At 42.9% G+C, this 25,600-nt stretch overlaps 2 protein-coding genes across 14 annotated transcripts in view; one reads left to right on the top strand and one right to left on the bottom strand.

The window, feature by feature from the left end:
- The window catches only part of TRMT2B (tRNA methyltransferase 2 homolog B), a 137,044-nt gene that overhangs the window by 34,567 nt on the left and 76,877 nt on the right, over positions 1 to 25,600 (top strand). For 10 of the 13 annotated variants that reach the window (XM_070605225.1, XM_070605216.1, XM_070605214.1 and 7 more), the window contains one exon: positions 980 to 1,886. In XM_070605225.1, coding sequence (XP_070461326.1) covers positions 980 to 1,106 — 127 coding nt within the window. In that variant the 3' untranslated portion in view covers positions 1,107 to 1,886. Of the gene's footprint in view, positions 1 to 979; positions 1,887 to 10,121; positions 10,291 to 25,600 lie in introns of those variants that run through there. The other 3 variants (XR_011536055.1, XR_011536054.1, XR_011536053.1) reach the window with 2 other exon arrangements.
- ARL13A (ARF like GTPase 13A) lies at positions 12,635 to 25,225 on the bottom strand. Its single transcript, XM_070605232.1, has 11 exons — positions 25,070 to 25,225; positions 23,141 to 23,214; positions 22,945 to 23,010; positions 22,504 to 22,574; positions 17,546 to 17,795; positions 16,561 to 16,666; positions 15,594 to 15,781; positions 14,866 to 14,956; positions 14,591 to 14,771; positions 13,318 to 13,404; positions 12,635 to 13,103 (listed from the first exon to the last, which is right to left on the bottom strand). Exons 3-11 carry the CDS (start codon positions 23,001 to 23,003, stop codon positions 13,096 to 13,098), a joined length of 1,041 nt encoding a protein of 346 aa, XP_070461333.1. The 5' UTR covers positions 23,004 to 23,010; positions 23,141 to 23,214; positions 25,070 to 25,225; the 3' UTR covers positions 12,635 to 13,095.

The following is a 25,600-nucleotide window of genomic DNA, read 5'->3' as shown; positions in this document are numbered from 1 at the left end:
GAATATCTCGTTTTGTTCCTGACTTCAATGGGACAGTGCTATTTAAACTATTGAGTGTTAGCCAAGGAAACAAGAACTCTTCTGCTTTGTTGCTTTGACTGCAAACCGGTACAACCTTTTTTAGAACAGTTTAGTGGTACATATCTTAGGGCCCTCAAAACATACAGGCCCTTCACCTCAGCACTTCCACTGAAAAGGTCAAAATGTATGCAAAGATATAACTAGAAGAATACTCACGGAGGGGCTTTTCAAGTAGCACAAAGTTAGAAACAGCTTACGTTTTCAATAGCAAGGAATTAGATAAGTAAACTGTTTGATTTATTTAATGAAATGCCATATAGCCAATAAAAGGGAGGTAGCTTTACATATAATGTTTTGGAGAGATGCTCATGATGCACTGTTAACTGAAGAAGCTTGTAAAGCAGTATGTACAAAATGTGCAGTGTGACTCCATTTTAAGGAACCAATTTAAATATACATATTTGGAAAGCTGTGTCGTGAAAAGTAAGCAGTGGTTATCCTTTTCCGAATGGTGAGTTTCTAGGTGAATTATGTTCTCATTTTTGCTTGAGTACCTTTGAAATAATGGAAAAAAGTAATCTACTTTGCAAAATTTCAATAGAACAATTTAATCCAGTAATATTTATTAATTACCTACTGTGTGCCAATCATACAGAAAAGTATATGACCGAGGCCCCTTGCTCCATTCACCATGGAATCCCCACTCTGGTTCACACACTGGGAACATAGAGATGGCTAATAAGCAGTTTTTGCCTCATTTCTACCCTCAAAAAGATTGTATTCCAGTGAGGAAGATGGTTAGAAAAAAACCAGGTGGTTACATTAAATATAAAGGCTGTTACAGAGAGAAGCACAGGGGGTTGTGGGAACACAGAGGAAAGGCTTCAGTTTTAAGAAATTGTGTTCCTGTAGGTTCTCCTTGGTTTCCAGGAACTGATATTATGATCTGTTTCTACAGGCTGTGCTGTCCTCCCAACTCCGCTAAGAAGCTCCTCGGCGAGCCTTTTGTCCTGAGACAAGCTGTGCCTGTGGATCTGTTTCCCCACACCCCACACTGTGAACTGGTGCTCCTCTTCACTCGATAAGCAGCCTCCTACAAGACTGCAGGCTCATTGTTAAGGCCGAAGTTTCAGTGTCTTCCAGGTTTGGCATATTGCTACATGGCAGACCTTGAGAGCCTTCCCGGGGAAACCAGTCTTTGGATTGTGAGCAGGAAGAATGTAGTAGGCCTACCGTCCGAGGCCATTTTATAACCTTAGTTTTCAGGTTCCCTTGTTCTCATGCGTGTTTGCCTGGTTGTGACCACTCTTTGGCCTTGGATCTAGACTGTACTTTCTTTTTGCTGTCAGCCTGGCATGGCTCCCTTGGTACTAGTTTGTAGTCTTGTCTCCTCTGTCTGACTCTGCCTGTGATGACAACTGAGCTTTTCTCTGCAGTTGGTAATAATTTCACGTTGACTCAGGTCTCTCTATTTACCCAGAGATTATACTAGGTATTTTCTGTGTTCATGAGGTATCCAAGGATTAGAACTAGAGACAAATCCAGCTTTTTAAAAGAGCAGAGTAAGCTATGAAGTGGCTGCAGGATGACTGCATGATCTCAGTAGAGCGTCATGCCTTTTTTTTTTTCTTTTTAGTCTTTGAGGCTTCTAGAATACCCTTTAAAAATGTGGTTACTCCTAGGAGCAATAGCACCAATTATCTCCTCTGTAGGGAGAATTGGTCATAGTAGTGACTCTATGGGAAAGGACATCTTCAAAGAAGAGACTGAATACCTATAATTGTGCTGTGTAGCATGGAGGCAGAAAGGTCCAGAATCCCTTAATGATGCAGTGTACACTATAATAAATTGGATATTGAAACAGACATTCTCTATTTCATGATTTCTTCAATTATAGAGTTGTTCTTGGATACTTGCCCAAAAATTTAGATTATGTTTGGAATCTTGTAACAGCCCAGAGACATGTAACTTAGCAAGTGTTGTCTGATTTACAAGATGATATCAGGTCAAGTAGTATTTTTAACTCTTCTCAATCCTCAATACTTCTAGAGAAGCCTCCTCAGAAAAATGTGGCTATTGAAGCTACTATATGAATATTGATTTAAAAAATACAACAAAGAAATAATCTAAAGTGATAAAAAGTGTTGATTTATAGTAGTCAGATAAGTTTTATTTCCATTTCCCTATTTTTTGTTTTATGCAATGGGGTTATATTATTTTTATAACTTAAAAATTTTTAAATGTAAAGCGACTTGTATTTTCTCCTCCTTTGTTTCCCATATCTGTAAATGGCAATCCTGTCTATTAGTTACCTAAGCCGGAAACCAGACTTATCTTTCTCGTTCTCATATCCAACTTCCTACAAGGCGGATTCCACCTGGATACCTTTTAGGTGCTCCAAACTCAACATGCCTAATTTCTAATGCTCACATCTTTCCCCCAAACCTGTTCTGGCTTCTATATTCTCAGTCTTGAGGAATATACTGATCTATTCAGTCACTCGAGCCAGGAGCCTGGGCATTATATCTGAGTCCTGCTCCTGTACCCCTGTCCGCATCCAGTGTATCACCAAGTCTCCATCACTGTAGGCTACCATCATCTCTCACTTACTGAGAGAGCCATCTTCCCGACTGACGTCGCTGTGTCCCCTCTTGCCCCCATCCATTTCATTCTCTACAGCCAGTGAGTTTTCTAAAATACCAGTCTCGTTATGTTTCTCCAACACTTAAAATCTGTCATTAGCTTCTTAGTGCTTGTTTTTCTTTATTGCTTTTAAAATAAAGTCCCAAATTCTTGATGTAGCCTCAAAGCCCCTTCAAAATCTGGGCAGCCTCCTTTCTCTATACACTTTGAATTCCTTTCCCTGGAAAAGACAAATTTCTTCCATTCTGATCCTTTTCATATTCTGTTTTCTCAGCTTGGAATGTGCTTTTCCTTACCTCTTCTGGCTAACTCTATTCATCTTTCTATTTTTAACTTAGATATTCCCCAAGGAATATCTAATGAATAAACATAGGATTAGCTGTGGATAATCAGCTTTCTGATAATTCCACTGTTGTGAAATCTTTTAAGTAAGGTGATTTTAGAATCGTGCTTCCATCATTTTTATTATGAAAACTTTCAAACATACAAGAAAGTTGAAAGAATAGTACAATGAACACCAGTAGGTCCACCACCAAGATTCAAAAAATGTTAACGTTTTTTCATATTTGCTTTATCTGCGTATCTGTTCTTTGATAAACCATTTGAAAAGTTGTAGACATCACGACACTTCACCTTTGAATAACTCAGCATACATCTTCTAAGCATAAGGACGTTTTTCTACATAACCATAATACCATAAGCCCAGCTAAAAAAAATTAACAGTACCCCACTGATCTTCACTAATATTATCTAATATCTTGTTCAGTGCTTCCTGAAGTGTGGTCTGCAGACTGATGGTTCACAGGGAGATGAGGAGCTTGCACCAGAGTGTGTATCAGTGCACCACGTTCTTCATCAAGAAAATCTTGTTATCAAAAAGAGCAACCAAATTAAACAGTGTGCTTAGTGACATAGTTCATTTATATCTGTGGGCTGCCTGAGTAGCACTGCTCCGTATTCAGATTTCCCTAGCTCTCCCCTAAATGTCTTTTGTGGCCAGTTCACATGTTGCATTTGGTTATTGTGTCTCTCTTTAGTCTCTTTTAATCCAGAACATTCTTCCCACTTTTTTTTTTTTTCATGGCACTGACTTTTAGAGACCAGGTCTGCCCCACATCATGGATCTGTCTGATTGTAGGGTGACTAACTGCCCTGGTTTGCCTAGGACTATCCTGGTTTTGGCACTGATCCTGCATCCCGACACACCCCTCAGTCCTGGGCAAACCAGGGTGGTGTGTTTCCTTATGGTGATGTTCAGCTCCTCCTTCAGCCCTGAAATTTACGTAAAACGGAAGTTGTTTGGTCAAGAGGCTTGATTAGATTCAGATTAAACCATTTTTGACAAAAATACTTCATAAATGATGCTGTGTATGTTATGTTACATCTCATCAAGAGGCATGTAATGTCAGTTGTCCACTCTTAGTAAAGGTGATGATTAACAAGAAATAATAACAATTAATAATATAATTAACAAGAAATCTGGTGGATGTTACTTTGGTACCTTGTGACTCTTCTGTTCCCCAATATTTATCACCTAAAGATTTTAGCGTCCATCACTTACTATTTCTGGACTCAGTAATTTGTTTTTCCAATTTTTAAAATTTATTTCCTGACTTGGTGATTTAATGGGGGTTGCAAAATGGTGATTTCCTAATTCTGTCATCCAGTCTATGTTTCTTAGCTGGCCTTCTTGTGTAAAGATGAGCTTTTTCTCATCTATAGGATACGAACCAAAAAGGTCAGGTAAAAGCCTAATTCCTTCCCCTTGAATACCAATTTTCAGAGCAAGAATTTGATGTAATAGTTATTTCCAATGGTACTAATTTTATTTATTTTTTGAATATCACTTGACTCAATGTTTTTCTTATTTAAATGCAGTGTTTTACATTCAATTCAATCATTTTCTTTGAAATGCTCAAATTTTCTCCAGTTTGGCCAGTGGGAGTTCCTGTAGGCTGGCTCCCATGTCCTTTTGACATGCCTCCATGAGTCTCTGAGCACTTAGATCTTGGCACAAGATTCCTAGGCTCGCCATACATTTCCCTGCTCCAGTCCTGGAATCAGCCATTTCCAAGGAGACTTTTAATGGAGAATGCTATTTAGAAACCAAGATCTGGATGCTGGATGTTAGAGGCAAAATCTAATAGTACTGTATTCTAGTCTGTGAGCTGTAAAACATTAGTACAGTGACCAACTGTTCTGATTTACTCTGAACTTGGGACTTTCATTGCTAAAACCAGGAGCATCCTAGGCAAATCAGGATAAGTTGGTCACCCTAAATTGGTCACGTTGTTGATACGGTAATGATTAAGGAAGAACAGTGGAAATTGGGGTTGGGACTTATGAACCAGTAGTAGCTAAAGTAGCTGTAAATTCCCAGGAGATTTAATGCTTTTTACTAAATGACCTCTTCCCGCTGTAAAATATCTAGGTCTAGGGCTGTGGAGCGCAAACTTCACTGCACATTAGCATCACCTGGAGAGCAATTTAACAATACTGATCCCTGGGCCCCAGACATGCCAATTTAATTGGTTTAGGGAGGGGCTCAGGCAGCAGTATTTTAAAAATGCCTCCCAGTGATTCTCATGTGCCCCAAGGTTGAGAACCAGTGGTCTAGGTGGGGCTTTACCTTCCAAAGTGTGGCCTCTGGACCAGCAGCATTGGCATCACCTAGGAGCTTGTTAGAAATGCAGACTTTCAGTCTACACCTCAACTGGATTGGAAACTCTGGGGTGGAGCCCAGCCATTTGTGCTTTAATGTGCCCTCCGGATGATTCTCATGCACACTGAAGTCTGAGAACCACTGGTTTAGAGTGGCTGCTGTCGGTCAGGTAAAAATTAGACTGTTGGTGGTAAGCACGATGTAGTCTACACAGAATACTGATAATAATAACGTACACCCAAAATTTCACAATGTTATAAACCATTATGACCTCAATAAAATAATAAAAGAAAATTAAAAAATGAAAAATAAAAAACCGTGGTTCCTGGGGCTTGGGCCCTTCCCCCAGATATTCTGATTTAATTGGTGTCTGGGGTGTGGCCCAAGTATCTGGATTTTTAAAAGATTCCCACCGTGATTCTAATGTGCGGCCAGGGTTATGATCCTCTGATTAGGGCTCTGGTTCCCAAACTTGTCAGCACATTAAAGTTCCCTGGGGATCTTTTAAAACTTCCAAAACCCAGGCCACACTCCAGACCAATTATATCATCACGCTCTCTGGGGGTGAGACTCAGGCGTTGGTAATTTTGAAGTTTTCCCAGAGATTCCAGTGTTCAGCCAGTGTTGAGAACCACAGGGTTAGGGTATTTGTTTTGGGGCTGGAAGGGAGAAGAGAATGACTGTCATCTGCTGAGATTTAAGTCTCCCAACCTTCACCTTCAAAATCACATTGCCAATTTATAATTTACAGAGTCATCATTGTCATTTTTCTAAGAAATATATTTCAAAATGGGCTGCCCATAAAGTACCGTCATGAACCAATTGAAGCTCCCTTAGAGCTCACCAATTAGTACAAATGCAAAAGGACAATTGAAATGAAATATAATTATTATGTCCCAGACTTAAAAATTTTCCATCAGCTCACTCGATTCCATCATGAAATGTATTTCCACATCCTATTTCCCCTTGTTTCTTCTCAAAGGAGACTAAGTGGAGTGGCAATGCCGACATCTAGCCCAGAACAACACAATGGAGGAATATGTCAGTATCAAGTCACTCTTAACTGTTAAGGATCCTCAGGGTGTGTGGAGAGGAGAGGTCTTGCTCTGAGGACCCAGAAAAGGAATTTAAATATTAAAGGTGCTGGAATTCCTGGCTTGCATTTACTGATCACTTTTACTTGGAACCAGTTCAAGGAATACCTGAGAAGAGAGGGCTATGTTATACTTAGCTGTTTACTAGTCTCTCTCCTCCAACTAGACTGTAAGGTTTGAGGGGACAAGGGCTATATCCTGTTCAGTGTGGTATCTCTGTCTAGCACCTAGCACAGTGTCTGAAATGTGGCAAGTGCTCAAAGAGGCAATATAGCATACTGGTCAAGAGAACTGGCTTTGGAATCAGGCTGACCTGGCCTTGAATCCTGGCTCTGTCACTTATATGCTGTGTGACCTTGGATGAGTGACTTAACCTCTCCAACCCTCTGTTCCTGACCCGTCTCCCTGCAAAAGAAGGGTACTTACCTCACAGGATTGTTGTGACCCATTCAGCAAAACAATATATGTAAAGCACTTTGCAAATTGTCTGGCACATAGTTGGCACGCATTAAGTGGGAGTTATTCTTAATAATCCGATTATTTGTTGAAGGAATAAATGGATGTCGTAGTCTGCTTTCCCTTCCCACTCTTGAGATCAACAAGCAAAAATAACCTAATCAATTTGCTTTCTCTAAGATTTCAATACTTAATTTAAGGTAAACAAAACCAAACACACATTGGCAAGAGTCCCTTCCCTGTTGGTGTGGGTGTTTCTCAGCATTTATGTTATAGTCAGATATTACAGCTTCTAGTACAAAGTTTAAATACAGTTTGAAGAAAAATGAAGCATAGAAAACAGATATGGAAGGCCATCCCTCATTTTGTTACCCTCATAATATTGGTTGCTGAAATAATCCACTTGTCAAATCCCTTTGTACTACTGTGAGAAGTGCTAATGTAAGACGTGTTTTCTGAAAATCACCGTGATGAGGTGTCGTGAATTAAGGGCTTTGGTGCAGTAGTGATGGAGTTCCCTTCTGGGTAGAATAGCTCAGGATCATCAGCTGCCCAGAACATTTATTGACTTGCCCTTTCCTGCTCCTAAAAGGAAACTTGTTTCTAGGGGTGGGTTTTTTTGTTTGAATTAAACGTACTCTAAATGCTGCATGGGATCCTGGACTGTACCCTGATCAGAAGAAGGACATTAGTGGAAAAACCAGTGAACTCTGAAGACCGTCTGTAATTTAGTAAATAGTATTGTGCTAATGTTAATATCATAGTTTTGATCAATATACCCGAGTTTTGTGAGATATTAACATTAGGGGAAGCTGGGTGAAGGGTATACGGGAACTCTGTGTACCATATTTACAACTTTTCTGTAAATCTAAAATTATTTCAAAATACATTAAAGAAAAAACCTAAGTACAGTCTTTAGAAAACTAAACATACTGATTGAAAGCTAATTCTAGAAAAACCAAGTCTGGGCAGGTGTTGAGACCACGGCCCCAGAGAGACAATAGTGCTCACCCAGATACCCAGATGTGTGCTAGATGTTTGACTAACTGTAAACACCACCCGTGACAAGGTGACAAGAGATTAGGGGTGGGGGGTAGCAGGTAGCAATTCTTTTACAATAAAGAATTTCTGGCAGCCTACCAACAAACAGTTCCTTTCTGTCAGTATAAGCTGGCCTAGTTCAAAACACAGCAGCCTCACTTAAAAGAGGTCCAAACATATAAGTTTTTTTAAACTCCCATCTTAGAGTTTGTTTGGCTAGGTGTTTGGAAGGAATTTCTCATTGTAGTGCTAAACCTGAAATGGTAGTTGTACCCTGAACAGGAGAAGGAGTGGGAAGAGGAAGGATCCAGCCCATTTTAAAGCACCAGGCCCCTCAGCATTCAGTTCTTCTTTATTCCCTGAGTGAAATGGTCTGCAGAGTTAACTCCTGTGTCAGTTAAAAGACAGGTGTCTCAGTAACCTAGTGTGACCAGCATGACAATCTGAAAAAATGTATTATTACAAATGGTGTTGGCAGAGGGGGAGTGGAATCTAAAAGGACTATGGCACTCTTCATTCTCTTAGGTTCTTTAGGGATGAACTCTTTTATGTATGTTTTCCATAGTTATGATCAGCATGTGTACCTGCTATTTTGTATTTTGCTGTTTTCACTTAACATTATTTCACATTCTGGTTCCCGCGTGCACAGTGCACCTAATTGTCATCTTTAATGGCCGTGTAACATTCCATTGTATTGAATAGCATGATAGTTCTTAGGACTAGGCTCATTTTTCTGAGGAGATATAAAAGGCCTGCTGTCTCTTAGCACCAGAGGTCTATTTTAGTTCCTGGAAGTGGCGACTGGCATGAGTGTGGGATTGCGTGGGATCCCTGAGTCATCGTTGCACAGCACAGTTTGAGTGCTTTGTTAACATCGGTCTGCCTGCTACCCATCAGCAGAGCTTCCTGGGCTCCCTGGACCTGAGCCGGACACTTCATGGGCACAGGGGCAGAAAGAGAAGCCCCCTGACTCCCATGACCCTCAGCTGGTACTCTCTCTGTGCCAACAACGGGAAGTTCCTGCTGCTTTCTCTCTTGCCTGGGGTAACAACTCCACCTGTGTTTCCCACAGAGCTCGATATGAGAGAAAAAGGAAGAGGAGTGGGAGGATGGATTATTATAGCTAAAGGAATAAGGCACAGGTCAGGAGTGCCATGTCTACAGTTCCTTTAGGTGCATCTGTGAAAATGAAGTGAGATGATAAAATGATTTTAAGTCCTGGAAAGCTGGCCAATAGCTCTCGTTCTCTACACCCCTTTCTGCCAAATCCACGTTTTGGCCACTGGATAAAGGGTGTACAGGGGTCAGTGACAAAGCAATGAGTCCAGGGTTGACCCTTATCCTACCCATGGCCAATGGCATTTTATACTTAAGAACAGATTCTCCTGAGAAGAGTGGTTTTGTGTGCGGTACACTTGGTTAAGCCTTGCCAGTAGCAACTGTCTTGAAAACGAGTGATTCTAAATAGGTTATTGGGAGGGAAGAATGATATTCCGAGCACAACGGGTATGGCCCAAGCACCAAACACTCACATCTCCAGGGGATTTATAGCTAGGTTAGCTACTACTGGTTTCCGTGCTCCAACCCTAAATTATCACGGTTCTTCCTTAACCCTTAGTGTGTACGAACAAGAGGACCCGTGTACTGCGGATCACACTAGATGCCAACCCTGCTGCTAGGGTACCACAGGGTGGGTAGAAACAACATACGAATGAAGCGTGGCGACAGATGTCAGGAGTTGAAAACCATTCAGAACAGAGGGCCCCCTCTGCCTGTGCATATTGAATTCTCTAGTCAGAAAGCCCAGGCCTGTCTTGCAAGACAAAATGGATAAGTACCCAGAGCCACGTGGGGCTTGTTGAATGATAGGCCAGAGTCATGTGCTTGAAGGGTCTCTGACAGGAGCTAGGCTTTAAAAGTCCTGGAGGAGGGAGGCCAAGACCTTGACAATGAAAGAGAGAAACTCCGAGGCAACCACTTGCCTGAAAGAAAATTTGCCCTCTAGGCTCAAGAAACTATTGTTAATCTTGGTCCCTAGGCTGCCACGCTGAGACTTAGGTTCCTAAACCTCTTTGGCAGGTTTAGGATTCTCAAAGACAAGGGTATGGGGGGCGGTGGTTGGCGGTGGTCATAGTTACCTTCGTTTCTCTATGCTCTTTGTACTTTAGAAGCTAAGACGTCTCTCTTTCACTTGTTCTTTGCAGAAAAGAGGATGCCTGTGCCAGAAGGGGGGTACAGCTGTCTAATGATCTAAGCTCCTCCCCTAATGATAATAATAGTAGCTAACATTTAACGAGCTACTTATGTGCTGAGCACTATGCTAAGCATTTTTATGTGGATTGTCCCCTTTGATCCTCACAACAAGCCTATGAGGTAGGTACTCTTATTCCTGTCTTCACTGGGGGACATTGCCAGGTCACTCAGCTTGATGTAGAGTTTGGAAAGTGCAGTAACAGCCTGCAGCAACAAAATTAAGACTCACTCAAAAATAAATAAGGGTATGCTGGCTGTATTTGGGGGATATTCTTTAAATGACTTTTTGTGACTGCTAGATTCTGTGTTGGAAAATTTGGTTGACACCCAGGGACACATATATTGTACGAAGTGTGCCAATATACTGAAATTCAGTTTTTGGGGTTTGTTTTGGTTTATTTTTTATATTTTTAAAATTCTTCCTTTTTCTCCCCAAAGTCCCCCGGTACATAGTTGTGTATTCTTCGTTGTGGGTTCTTCTAGTTGTGGCATGTGGGATGCTGCCTCAGCATGACCTGACGAGCGGCGCCACGTCTATGCACAGGATTCGAACCGGCGTAACCCTGGGCCGCCAAAGCAGAGCACGTGAACCCAATCACTCAGCCACGGGGTCAGCCCCAGTTTTCTTTTTTTTTTAAGATTTTATTTTTCCTTCTTCTCCCCAAAGCCCCCCGGTACATAGTTGTATATATTTTTAGTTGTGGGTCCTTCTAGTTGTGGCATGTGGGACATTGCCTCAGCATGGCTTGATGAGCAGTGCTAGGTCGGTGCCCAGGATCTCAACTTGTGAAATCCTGGGCTGCCGAAGCAGAGCACGTGAACTTAACCGCTCGGCCACGGGGCCCACTCCTGAAATTCAGTTTTGTTGTTTCAACCTAAATTCTCCACCCTACCCACATTCATAGGTGGCACTCCCACCCCTTTCAGCCACACTTCTCCTTCCCTCTTGGCTGAGAAAGTCTGCCTGCCTCATAAACGTACATGCCATAAAGAGAAATGTGGATGATCCAATTTTCTTAAGAACCTTGGTTGGTTGAATTACAATCTCCTGCCTGATAAAACTCTTCTTCAGTAGAGAGATTTGCTGTATCCCCATGTGAGAGTGATTGTCAGCAGAATTCTCCAGTGATATTTATCAGGCAAATTGGAGGAAAGTAGGTGGGTCAAGGTGGCCAGAAGACGACCCAGAAAAGATGTAGTATTTTTGGATAGAGAAGATAGAGCACTGGCCCAGGCACACAGGAGATGTGGATTTGAGGAGCATGTCTGTCAGCGATCAGCTTTACAATCTTGGACAAGTCACTTAACCTGTCTGTACCCCAAGTTCTTCATCTGTTTAACGACTGGGGTTGGACTAGAGGCTCTGTAAGGTTTTTTCCAGCTCCATGACTCAGAAGCTGAGCCTCAGTCAGAATCCTGTCAAAGACTCACAAGATGCCTCGAGTGGTTCCCTTGGAGATAAGGCCATAGGCAATGCATAATAGCAAATAATGCAGCCTTAGACAGCGTGAGACCCTCCAGATGGGTTTGTAAGACTGATCTTTCTGTGCAAGGTTTCTATCCCCCAGAAACAATTATGGGTTAGTTGGTTTATAGTGCTTGGCGAGACCGTATAGGGTAGGAGTTAAGAGCATGAGTTATGGAGTGGGACCTTAGTTTGAAAACCAGTTCTGCTACTTCCTAGTGGGTGCCCTGAGACAAATGATTTGACCTCTCTGAACATTAGTTTCTGCCTCTGTAAGATGATGATAATAGAGCCGACCTCATAGGCTTGTGAAGATGAAAGGCAATAATGTATGTAAAGCACTTAGTCTAGCACCCGGCCAAATGGAAGTGCTCAGTCGGTCATGTCTGCTCCTACTGTTGGTGTGCTTATTGTCATCCATGTAATTCTCCTGACATGGGCGTGGCTAAGCTGCAGCACTTTTCCTGAATGTAGCTTTCTCTTTCTGGATAGAGTTTGGGAAAAGCATAAGCACATCTTTCTGGCCCAAAGTACTTCGACAGTCAGGTCTGGATTCAATTCCCTCCTCTGCTGCGTACAGGCTGTGGGACCTTGGACAAGTTATTTAACTTCTCTGCCCCTTAGTTTTGGAGTCTGTAAAATGCAGGCAGGTATACTACCTACCCTCAAGGGTTGTTGTGAATAAGATAATGAATGTGAAGAACTTAGTGCTGTGCCTGACACCCAGAAGGCACTCAATAAATGGTGGCTGTGGTACTGAAGGTGAAAGTAATAGTCGTAGCAATAATAAATAACTACCACCACTGCTGCTACCCCTCTGGGTTGGAGGGTGGAATTGCATTCAAGCTCATACAGTTTTTGTGTACCTAGGAGAGGCAGCAACTGCTGTTCCTCAAGGGACAGCAAAGGAATTGTCGCCAGCCTTCACAGGCAGTGGCTGGACATTTAAAACCAAGTTGTTTTTGGAAGCGTGACTGAATATGATTGAGCAGAGCCCAATTTTCAGCAGAAAAGTTCTGTTTATTTCTGCTAGTCCCTTTACATCCAGGAACCTTAGGGGAAAGATGTAATTCTAAATTGACCCTGTATTTCTAAGGCTGAATTTCAGTTGGTCACCCACGATATGTTGTTCTCAGGCTTCATCAGGAGCATCTGGGTGCAAAGACATAAAATCTCTGTTCTTCTTTGCTAAGGTCATCTTCATTCTCAAATGGATGCCACCTAAGTTTCCTTCAGCCTCTCGGTGGGTATAAGATTCATTTAATGGCTAGAATGAGACACTGGAACAATGGGGGTTCTCAGGGATGGGGTGCTAAGAGTAGATGGAGCTGTAGAGGAACTATAGAGATGTTAGCAAACAGAAAGTGAAAAACTGAGTAGTCCTAATGGTTGTGGAGAGGAGCCCATTGACTGAAGGAGGGATATTAGATGTTTCTTTTGACTTCCCTCCATTTTTCTCTTCAGTACTCTGTTAAAAGTCGTAAGAGAAAAAAAAAACAGTCACTGCAAGCAAAGCTAAGCTTCAGCTTTCCTGTCCTTCCCAGACCACTCCAGGTTAGGAGGCTGTCGGCCACTTCTCAAGGGGGTATAGACTGCACCCCACCTGCCACCCGCCCTCTACCCTGGCTTCATACTTTCAGTCTTGCTTTCTCCCCTATCCCCTTGATTTAAGGAATGCTAACCACAGGATTCGAGGACTTCTTCACAGGAACTCTCCAGCAATATCTCCTCTGCGTCCCAGGAGTCCATTCTGCTTTTTGCCCTGGGTTCTGAGGTTATGGAAATGAAAAATGAATTTCAGTTTTGGATAGAGATTTAGGGGTAGTTTCTGACATCTAGAAAAACACTTCCTCTGCTCTTAAACTCTCATCCTCACCCCTCATCCCCACAGCAGTGCCTCTCTCCTCCTTGGTGGCCCTGGCCAAATCCAGGCCTCGATGTATAGACGTAACAAGCCAAGGCTCTGGGGTAGCCTGAAGGGCCAGATCCCTTGGAGAGCAGAGGTGACATTATAAGATTGACAGTTGACCGTTGTGGAGACTGGGGTCCCTAGGAACACTGAGGAATGGCCATTAACAACAATGAGCCTTCAAATCCTCATAGCTTTTTTTTTAATGCCTTTATTGTGTTGGGAGAAATGATGTCTGTTTATTATGGAAAAAATTTTCTAATAAAAATCTAAAGGGTACCTAGGCCTTTTACTTCTCAAAATTGCCTAGTATCTCATCCTAGAGAAAACCACTGCTAATGTTTTGGTGATTTCCCTCCAGATATTCTTTGCATGTATATGCATCATGCTGTACGTGCTATACTCTGACTTGCCATTTTCCCTAACAAAACACTAGTTGTGAAAAACTTTGTGTCACTAAATGTAAGCCAACATTAGCCCTTTTAGTGTCTGTGTAGCATTCTACTGTGTGGATGCACCATAATTTATTCAACCATTCCCCATTGTTAGCCATTTAGCTTGTTTCTAGCTTTTAGCTGTTGTACACAAAGCTTTGGTTAAAAAAACATGAGCATTTTTTTGGTACTTATATAATTATCTTTGGATACAGTTCAAAAGAAGGGGGTTTGGCTCATAGAGTTTCCACATTTTTAAAGTTATCAATATATATATTGAGAGAGGGAGAGCAGGAGGGAGACAGACAACCAATATACACTCCATAAAAGTTGTACCAATTTGTACTTCTAACACTGGAAATCATAACCTTTAAGATAACCCTATAGCCATCAAAGCAAAGATCTTGTGTCAGCCAGTGCTGGGGCATCATCCTGGGCTACCAGTTAGTGGTCCCCAAGTATGCTCTCTGTACTTAATCCACTTCTCCTTCCACTGACCAGCAACCATAGTATGAGAAAAGAGTTTCAGGCTCAAAGTAGGAATGCTGCTTCATAAATTGAGAGAGAAGGCCTACGTATCTTTTCTTTGACTAAAGTCTGATCCAGCATTACCTTCAAAATGATTGTCAGCAACATATGGAGCTGGGGGCTGGGAGTCATCACCCGGTTTGTAGTAAAGCTCAGTTGTATTCCGAGCTCCATTTCTTCCAGAACATTCACCTTCCTTCGTGGGTTCGTCTAAAGCAAATGTTACCGATATATTCTTTTTAGGTCTTAATCTTAACTCTTCTTTCTGTGCAGCAAGAAGATGGAGAAAAAAAAGTCAGTCTGTGCCCGAGAGTTCAAGGATTGGTCCTTGGGGCAATAACATTTAAAGAGCCATTTACGTGGAGGATTGGCTTTAGGGGCCTAGCTTCCATGGAGCATGGTCCTAGATGCTGTCTTTTTGCTTTGGATGTTCCCATCCTGGTAGTGAAGCTGGGGAAGATAGGAAGGACAAAGTAATAGTGAAAACAGACACACTTCAAGCTCCTTAATCAAATGCAGCTATTACCCATCCCTGCCATACGCCTTTGGACAATGAAAGGGACAACAAAGCAAGAGGACATTTAGGCCTTTTACTCCTCAAAACTTTGGTCACTTTCTGTTTTCTTTCTTTTTCTTTTCTTCTTTCCCGTATTCCTGTTCTCTCCCATCTTTCCTTATTATTGAGAGGATAAGCGAACTGGAAGAGGAGAATGTGGGGTAACTCTAGAACATTCATCCATAGACTATTACCAATAAGCTCCTTAAGGGGCTCCTCCTTTTCTCTTCCACATGGCAAACCAGGGAATAGAAACCCTGTTTTGGAGAAATTCTAATGCTGATAGGTTGGCTTTACCTTTATACAACTCATCCCACTTACGTGACCACTCAAATTGTGCTGGGGGGAGGTGTACCTCACAATGTTGGAATGTTCATGGTCACTGCCCTAGCCCCATTTGAGCCAACTGAGCTTGAGAGACTTGCTCAGCACTACACAGAATCCAAGCACCTCCCAGAATTCCCTGCTTATGTTGAAGACTGACTCCTGCATCTATTCTTATCAGTACACCTATCAGAGGCAGCTCAGTACCTGTCCGATGGCCATCTTGCACCAGAGCCTCTGGTACTCTTGGAGGTTGGAAGGCTCGAGGTGAGTGGCTGTTGACGAGTACATAGCTCTTCATGTTTATCCCCAATAGCAGCTAACAGCCAGCGTAACCCTTCAATTATGGACTGATGGTTCCTTCTTTGGAGGTTATTGATGGCTGAACAGGGTTCCTGCGTCAAAAAGACAAGAGAGGGCTCCAGCCCAGGAGCCTGGGACCCCTGGGGCCCAGAGTCTCAATCACTCTCAGCCAAAGAGCAGAGGTACATATAAGCTCTGCTGTGCCTAGAGAGGCTGTAAGACTTCCTGGGAGACACTCAGCATTCACTCCTGAGAAGGTAAATGAGAGATACAAAAGCTAAGGTCCTTTAATAAAGTGATTGTGGTGTAATATCTTGGATGTGTGACCTTGGGAAAGTCACTCAGAGTCTCTGAGCCTTAGCTTTCTTAGACATAAAATGAGGATTTTGAAACGTTCAACTTTACGCAGCTATTTTGAATACCTAATGAGAAAACAGATGTGAAAGTGTTATAAGAATGTGATATTTGGGCCGGCCCAGTGGTGCAGCGGTTAAGTTCACACGTTCTGCTTCTTGGTGGCCCAGGGTTCACCGGTTCCGATCCCGGGTGTGAACATGGCACCACTTGGCACGCCATGTTGTGGTAGGCGTCCCACATATAAAGTAGAGGAAGATGAGCATGGGTGTTAGCTCAGGGCCAGTCTTCCTCAGTGAAAAAAGGAGGATTGGCAGCAGTTAGCTCAGGGCTAATCTTCCTCAAAAAAAAAAAAAAAGAATGTGATATTTATTATCACCATTGGGTCAGAAATCATCATTGTAGATGTTGCCTCATGGGGAGACGTTTTGCCTGAGACCCAGCCTATGGGGCTGATTATGGAATGGGCCGAGGGATGCATCAGCTAGGCTCAAGGTGGGGAGGGGTTGACACTTACCACTCGGCACAGGGACTTGTTCTCATTCACTAGCCTTTCCAGGAGTAGATATTCGACAATATCACAAGGTAAGAGGGCGTTCTTCTTGTCTTGTTTGTTTGCCATGCTAGAGCAGGGCATAGGAGAGAGGGAGGGAAGAAGAGAGGGAGAGTGAGACAGAGACAGAGGCCAAGGGCAAGAAAAGAAGGGAAAGGGGAGAGAACCATTTCTGGTACAACTGCTGCATATCCAGGAACTTGCTTTAAAGACATACCCAATGAGACGAGCCAGACGTTTTTCTAGCCAGCTCTCAGTGGACGAAAGAATACCACAAATAATTTGAATCTAGGATAATCCCCAGGCCTCATTTCTAACTTCCTCTACACTACGCCATCAAACTTTAATTAAAATTGTTAGCTGGGATATGAACAGATTTGGAGTTTTTACATTCTCTTCCAAACTCTCTTCATGCTTGAGTTAGGGGTGCTAATGAGGAACGAAAAGGGCGAAAAGGGAGTGGGGGAGGGGTGAGGACTGCCAGGCCACCTGAATCACTACCCTGGAGTGAGTGCTAGTTAGATAACCATTGGACAGTCTACCAAGGGTAACAGCCATCGGCATCAATTATACAAAATAGGGGATGTTTTCTGCCACTGTCTCAGGATCAGATACTGAAGCCAGAAAAGAGAAGCAAACTCAGGAAGGCAGTCTTCAGGAAGAGTCGAGGGATGGGGGTGGAAGATCCAGATATCACTCTCCATTTCTCTCTGATGCTTGCCTTCAAAGTTATCTTTGCACAGTTTGGTAACATGTTCCCCCATGTGTCATAGAAAGTGGCTCTTGGAAATAGCCCCCAGAGGACTGGGTCATTCCCCCTCACTGAGCCAAAGGGACGAGGAGGTCTAGATGGAGGTGACAAAGGGATCCCCCAGCCCTTCCTGTGTCTAATTCTCTTCTGAAAGCACAAAATGGGAAGGGGAAATGGAGCACAAAGGCAGAGTCTTACAGCAGGATGGGTTTCCCTGCCACTCTTTTGTCAGACAGCAGACGTGTTAGGATGATCTTCACTTCCTGCATGCGTTCTAAGTCGCTGGAATCCAGGACAAAAACAAGCCCGTGTGCCTGTGCATAGTAGTTTGGCCAGATTTCTCGTCCCTTCTTGTCTCCGTTCAGGTCATAGATGGAAACTTCATACTCATCCAGCAGGAGTGTAGTTAGCTCAGATTTCAGGCAATGGCCCATCCTACTGGGAAGTACTATGCATAGGGGAGGAGAGGAGAAGCAACCACGGGGTAGGGGAATATAGTTAGATGAAGAATTTGTTAGTGATCTGAACCTTGATAAGAGCCTGCCCTGAGGCATCTTGCCGCCCTGCTGACACTCATGGATTCATCTTCCTAACCTGGCCTTTGCCTGTGTTCCCCTCTCCTGGCTCAGTAACCTTCAGTGAGTGCCCACCGCTCCCAGGGTAGAATACAGACTCCTTTGCCTCCTAACCTGCCAGACCCATCTCCACCTGACTGGTGTCCACAGTGTCCCTGGTACACACCCCATCTCTTCCTCCCTCTGCTCCTTGGCTCACACTCCCTCCACTTCACAAGAATGCCATAGCCTCTCTTGCCCTGGGCCTTCACAAGATGCTATTCCCGCTGTTTAGAACACTCTTCCACTACTCTTTGTTTGGTTAATGCCTATTTAAAAAAAAAAAAAATATATATATATATATATATATATATATATATATATATATCAATTTAGATCTTGTTTCCTCTAGAAAGTTTTCCTTAACTCATGCCACCATCCTGTAGTCTGGATTGAGATGTATTTCTTCTGGGTTTACCACTATCACAGCACATATTACAGTGTTGTAAATTCTGTGATTTACTTGTCTGAGTTATAAACTGCAACAGGACAGGAACTCTGTCAATTTTATTTACCATTATATTCACGACGCCAAGCACAGAAGCTGGCATACAGGTACTCAATGAATGTTTGTTGCATGAATTTGGTAAATGAATGAATGAGTGAACAGGAGGCCCTGCTCTCCCACCCTTTCTCCAAGGCCCAGCTCAAGTACCACTTCCTTTAGGAAGCTTCTCTGACCTGCCCCGCTCTCACTTCTCTCTCTCATTGAGCACGTGGTCTGTTAAACTGGTCCTTCACCTCATTCTGTGCGTGCCCTGTCTCCCCAACTAAAATATAAGCTCTGTAGGGGAGGGGCTTGGCTCTGCATTACCTTACACACAGTAGATGTTCAATATATGTTTATGGTGCCTGTTACTGTGGATGAGGGTATGAAGTCCTCTTCCTCATATTTCCTCCAAGAAACTGTGCCAAACTCAGATACATTTGCCTTTTCAAGGCTATGGCCAGAGCATACAATCCCATAGGGCATTCCATACCTCATTCAGCTCCCATACAAAAGCAGTTCAAAATGACAGTCTTTATACACATTCTGGTCTGTTGGACGGACAGTTTTGGCCTATCTCTCTGCCCACATTAGTAACAAAATGATTTTATAGATTCTCTGCACTCATACCTGCAAATTCTACGACCAAATCAATAGCTTATTTATAGTCTCAGATCTACCTGTGACATTTTCCATAGGATTGCCAGAATGAGCCATTTAGCTGCGAAGTTAGTAAGATGCTTTCAGATCTTTGGAAGTGTATGATTATATATACATTTACACATATACATATATATCTATGTGTATACGTGTACATATTACGTTTTAATGTGATCTTATAACTCCTGTTTTCATGTTAGTCAATGATCTTTTTAATTATAGCTTTCATATAACATAATTTTCAGTCACAGCTTTGATGTGATATTTGCTATGTCTATATTAGACTACTTAAAAATAAGTGAATAGGTTAAAACTCTAAAGGTAATTTTTAAATCTTGTTTCCTGCATTGAGGCAAGCTTTATAGTATTTCTTTTCCCTGTCAGAGTACATTTCCCTTTTTTTTCTTTTTACTTGAAACCTTGCCACTTCCTTTAATAATGCAGTCTATTGTTGAACCCTAGAAGCCACGAGAAGTTGTTCTTTAACAATTTACTTTTATTTCCTCTATTAACTTATAAACTCCCTGAGGACAGGTACTGAGTCTAACTCATCTCTATGTCCCTGGGAGTGTTTCCTAAAGCACAGGCTAGGGACTATCTGCTTCGGAGTTGCATGTGGGTGATTGTGAAGTCCTACCCTACACCAAATGAATCAGAATCTCTACACTTGGGATCCAAGCATTTGTGTATTTAACAAACTCCTACATGTAACAAAAGCCCCAGGTGATTCTTCTGTGCCTTAAAGCTTGAGATGCACTGCCCTAGAGAGCAATGAAACTCATGCCTGTTGTGTCTGAGCATCATCTGGTGCACTCGTTAAGGTTTTGATACTGTAGGCCCTGCACAGACAAAGTATCTGAAGCTCCAGGTCCCGGGTCAGTAGGTGTGAAAGCTCCCGAGGTGGTGCTGATTTTTGGCTCCCAGTACTCAGTATGCTCCAGGATCATCTGTGGAATTTTTAAAACCTATGACACTAGGCCTCATTCTCTGAGGCTTTAATGCCACAGATCTGGAGTGGGGCTCAAGCATCATATTGTTTTTTTTTAAAACACTCCCCAGGTGGTTGAAATGTATAGCCCGGTTTGAGAGGCACTGCTATAAACACCCTTATTTAGGGCACCTGCTTATGCTCAGGCTTAGGTTTCTTGCGCCCCCCCCCCCCAACTCCAACCATATAACTCCAGACAAAATAGTTATAGTGAATGGTGTCATCGATAATAATGGCTTGTGTCCCAATATATTTTATAGCTGGCATCTTCAGATGTTCACACAAATTACTACTTGTGGTTTGAGATTCCCTTCCTAGGTTATTACCTGTTCTTGGCAATCATAAACATTTGCAGGGGCAGGGGAGGTGAGCTATTGCATTTTGGGTACAGAGCAATGGGCTTTGGTAGTCCTACATGGACAGAGGTGGCCTGAGACATTCTTCAGAATGTGACATCAGTGGCACTTTGCTTCTTGGCCATTAAAAACTCCTTTGTGAATGAAGTCATAACCATAAACCTATTGGTTTATGAATCAGCCCCAAGTTATTCACCAAGCACAAGGCAAGCTATACAAGTAAGAAATTAAATAGAGTTCAGGCTCTCTCCTCTCACAATTAGAATGGAAAGCAGGCACTATTCTCACAGACCAAATAACATTCGGCTAATTGCATATGAGTGCTTCCCCAAGCTGGCTGGCCATCAGAAACACCCAGGGAGTTCTTAAAATGTAGGTTCCCAGGCCCCACCCAGACTGGACGGGAATCTACGGGTAAGGCTGAGTTGGGGCTCTAAAAAAATCATCCCCACTTTTATCAATAATCTTGTCATTTATCCTGGCTCCTGGATTTCTATGCTGCTGTTCACCTGTTTTTCTTTTTTAAAACCATTTCTGCCTGTCAGAGAATTGGGAGAGGCAAGGAGTCAAGTTTGCTGCATATAAGGTGGGCTACTAGGCTGAACCATTGGCTAAAAGGTGTTGCTTGGGGCTGCCACTCTCGGAGTTGGGGGAGGAGTGGGGAGGGAGAAGTTGTCAAGAGACAACACATAACCTGAGGAGACTGGAATTGGGGAGAACATTCAGTCCCCAAATATTTATTGAGTACCTACCCGAAGGTACTAAAAAGTACAGAGACTAAAGATACAGAGCTGAAAAGAGCCATTACTTCTCCTCCGGGGCCTCACAGTCTAGGGAATGGACTTGTAGTTGTGCAGAGATGTTGTGATAAGTGCATGATAGAGGGAGGTACAGAATAGAGTGGGAGCCGAGGAAGGAGGTGCTGGACGTTAGGGATGACTTTCCTGAGGGTAAGTTTAGGCTGTGTCTCAAGGTGTGTGATTAAGCAGGTAGATAATGGAGGGGATGAAATGCTAGGTAGTGGGACAGCATGTACAGAAAACGTGGGCATGTGAACTAGAATGGTATGATGGCAGAGGAATGGCCATTTGTTTTGGCTCTATTGGCGGGCATATGTGGAGAGCATGGGAAATGAAGCTGGAGGAGAAGTCAGGGACCAAATGATGGAGAACCTTGTGTGCTGCTAGGGAACTTAAGTTTTATTTTGATGACAATGGGGAGTCATTAAATGATTTTGAGCAGAGAGGTACCATGATCAGATTTTTGCATTAAGTCCTTCAGGCAACTGTGTTCACCGAATACTGAGGGGACAGGTAGAGATGGCAAGATCAGCAAGCAAGCTCTTACTGTAGTTCAAGGAAACTGATGTGGTCTTCAAGTAGGCCAGTGACAGAAGAGTCAGGTTAGCCCCTTCCTGTACTTTGCTGAGGGCTGCTGGCTTATATAAAACTCAGCCACATCATCATACCCATTCTTTAATCAACATCAGTGGAGGGCGTCCTATGCCAGCCACTGTGCTGGGCTCTTTGATTGGCCAGCAGTTAGCGGGGTCTTCACAACTAGAATAGGAGCTCCCTGAAATTCTGTGTAACTGCCACTTGAAATGTCAAGGTATTAGACTGGAGATCTGGTATTTAAATTTGTACATCTCTGAACTGACAACATTTCTCAGGCTCCTACCTTCTATATTAACTGTCACAAAGAGTTTCATTTTATTAAACTTCATCATCCCCCACTTGTCTCTCTTATCTAGACCAAATTCTACTTTAATAGGGCTCTGAAACTAGACACTGTTTCAAACACACTGTCCTTCACAATTGACTGCAGTGCTTCACAGAGTTGGAGCTCATTAATACTGACACTATGAGAGGACCCTCAGTTAAGATACCTTGTAAAGGAGCAGGCGACAGATATTACATAAACAGGCTGATAACACCTGAGGAGAGGGAATCCATGGACTGTGAAGTAAGGCTAGGAGGGAATGATTGTTTCATTGGTCCCTGGGGCCCATGGGAGACCTAAACCAGCATCTACTACTGTTAATTCCTTACATCTTTGGAAGACCTCCAAAAGAACTGTTTTGCCTGAGTTGTCTAGTCCGATCATAATGATGGTCACACTCCTGGAAATGGAAAAGAAAAATGAGCCAAAGCCTTTAAAGCACGATTACTTGTTAGGCTAAACAAAGAATTGTACTCTTCCTTGGTGTTTGTAGCTCTGCCTGTAGTAGTCCCAATGCAAGTGCCAGAAAAGGCACAGCCAAGGTGGTGTGGGAACTCCTCCCCAAAGCCTCCGAGGACGCTTTTGTTCCGTCATTCACTTGCCTTGTGGAATTGGCCATCCTCCCCTCAGCCCTGCCTCTAATCTTGCACACACTGGTTAATCACTTCCCCTAACAATATATATTATGAAGATTTGTCCCTTGAGGGACTGTGGGAAGAAACATTGGAAGAAATGGTGGGATAGGTCAAGAGAAATAATTGCACTGTTACCTTCGTGTCTCTTGTGTTGTCTTTAGACGAGACCAGCAGGAGGTCAGTAGCCGGAACATGATTCAGCTTAGTGTATTAATGTTAAGGGAAATAAGTAAACAAGAAAACAGCCCCATTATTAACCCTGACCTAAGTCAGCTTCTAACTACACAAGTGCTGATAAACAGAAAGCCTGGAACTGTCGGACGTCCGTTACCTCGTTCTATCCAACCTTGTCTGTAAGTGCCGTAGAGGGAGGGACTGGTTATCCTCAACTCCAGCAGCAGGTTCCTGCAAAATGGGGTGATTTCTTTTTTAAAGATTTTTTTTCCTTTTTCTCCCAAAGCCCCCCAGTACATAGTTGTGTATTTTTAGTTGTGGGTCCTTCTAGTTGTGGCATGTGGGATGCCGCCTCAGCATGACTTGACAAGCAGTGCCACGTCTGCGCCCGATTTGAACTGGCGAAACCCAGGGCTGCCAAAGCAGAGCGCATGAACTTAACCACTCGGCCACGGGGCCGGCCCCTGGAATGATTTCTTATTAAAGCAACCCATACAGGCACTTTGGCATTGGATGTGACCTATCCCTTCAGCCATAGTTTAACCCTGTTAGGAATATCTTCATTCAACCTTGTGGGGGTGGGTGGGGTGATGCCTTGGAGAAGAACCAGCTTAGATTTCAAGAAGGACCTATCGGGAGACCTGTTCTAAGCAACAAGTCTCCTTTGATCTTGGTTCTCTTACAGCCTCTGCTTCAAAAATGTGCGTGTTGATGACCTACTGTCTTAGATTTTATACAATTCCCAGAGCTATAAGGGACCTTAGATCATCTAGTTTAACAGATTTCGAACATCATTCCAGGTGCCCCGCTCTCAGAGATTCCCAGAGTGCTGCATGAGCTCCCCAGGTGATTTCAAAGTGCAGCAATATTTGGGAATGATCACCAAGTAAAAGGGGTAATTTAGACAATCACTCTAAGGTTCATCCATGTTGTAGCATATATTAGTATTTCGTTCGTTTCTGTGGCTGAATAATATTCCATTGTATGGCTATAACACATTTTGTTTATCCATTCATCAGTTGATGGACATTTGGATTATTTCTACTTTTTGGCTCCTATGAATAATGCTGCTATGAACATTTGTGTACAAGTTTCTGTGTGGACATAGGTTTTCATTTCTCTTGGGTATATACCTAGGAATGTAATTGCTGGGTCACATGATAACTCTATGTTTACCTTTTGGGGGAAGTGCCAGACTATTTTCCAAAGTGGCTGCAAGATTTTACATTCCCACCAGCAGTGCAGTAGGGTTCCAATTTCTCCACATCCTCACCAACACTTGTTGTTGTCTTTTTGTTTATAGCCATCCTAGTGGATGTGAAGTGGTATCTAATTGTGGTTTTGATTTACATTTTCCTAATGGCTAATTATATTGGAGCCCAGAGCTGGGGGAAGCTCTGGTTGGGTTCGCAGAGTACTTTGGCTGATGCTCAAATGGGCTTTGCTTAGCTATCTAATGAACACAGTGTATGTGCCAGCTTATCAATGGATCATTTAGCAGGGTTCTGCAGAGTCATCCACTGTTTTGGAGAACTGCCATTCCCAAGTAGAGACTCACATTTCATAGTATTTCTTAGAGCACAGTTCATTCCCTAGGAAATCATTTGGCTTTCCCGTAAGGACCTCCTGGAGAATGGCTCTGTCTTATGCCAGACAAAAGGGAAACCTTATATATGGCCTGTGATCAAAGCCAGCCTTACTCTAGCTTTGCTGGTGAAGCTGATAAGACCTGGAGCCTGAAGCACCAGAGCCTGATTGTCTGGGTTCCACGATAGCTATCTCCCTTTAAGACGAGGCCAGTAGCAGCTTCATGTCTGTTTCCTGATAATTGACAGAGCTTCCTAGCTTGATCTAAGCCTGTGTTTGTTAGTGCCGCCAAGAAAGGTCAAACTGGCATCACACAAGTTTTTCCTTAAGAACTTATCCTAAGGAAGGATAAGGAGGATAACCAAGGAGGAAAATGACTAGGGGTTATTGGTCCTTTCGTTTTCAGTGCCTCTTCTGGGTACCCTGGGAAGAAATCACCCAAATTAAACCTATCATTTCAGCTATCTGTAGAATGGAGATAATGATATATTTTGCTTACCTTGGGGTGATTATCTGACTAGAAGTTGGTTCTTTTTGGGTGAAAGACTTAAGATGTGTAAAGTAATAGGAAGGTGGATTGAGCTTTCTAACCTTCCAGATTTACGTAGTTCAGTTGCCCACTTATGAAGCACATGGCAACGTCCTAACAATGACCATCAAGGTTCTGACATATCTATGGCAACCACTCCTGGTTCATAAGAACCAAATCCAAATCTCCCTACCTTGTATGATTGCAGCTAATTGCTAAATGAACTTTTAGTCATCATAGTTTTTTTTTTAATGCTTTCCCCCCCTCCAACCCCCCCAGTACATAGTTGTATAGTTTTTAGTTGTGGGTCCTTCTAGTTGTGGCATGTGGGATGCCACCACAGCATGGCCTAATGAGCGGTGCCATGTCCACGCCCAGGATCTAAACCAGCAAAAACGTGGGCCACCGAACCAGAGTGCACAAAGATAACCACTTGGCCATGGGGCCGTCCCCATAGTTTTTTTTTTTTAGTTTACAAATTATTTATATAAAACTTACTAT

This window comes from Equus przewalskii, chromosome X (assembly GCF_037783145.1).
Source record: "Equus przewalskii isolate Varuska chromosome X, EquPr2, whole genome shotgun sequence".
Taxonomy (NCBI): domain Eukaryota; kingdom Metazoa; phylum Chordata; class Mammalia; order Perissodactyla; family Equidae; genus Equus; species Equus przewalskii.
Note: the sequence above shows the minus strand (reverse complement) of the source record. Positions and strands in the feature narration are given on the sequence as shown.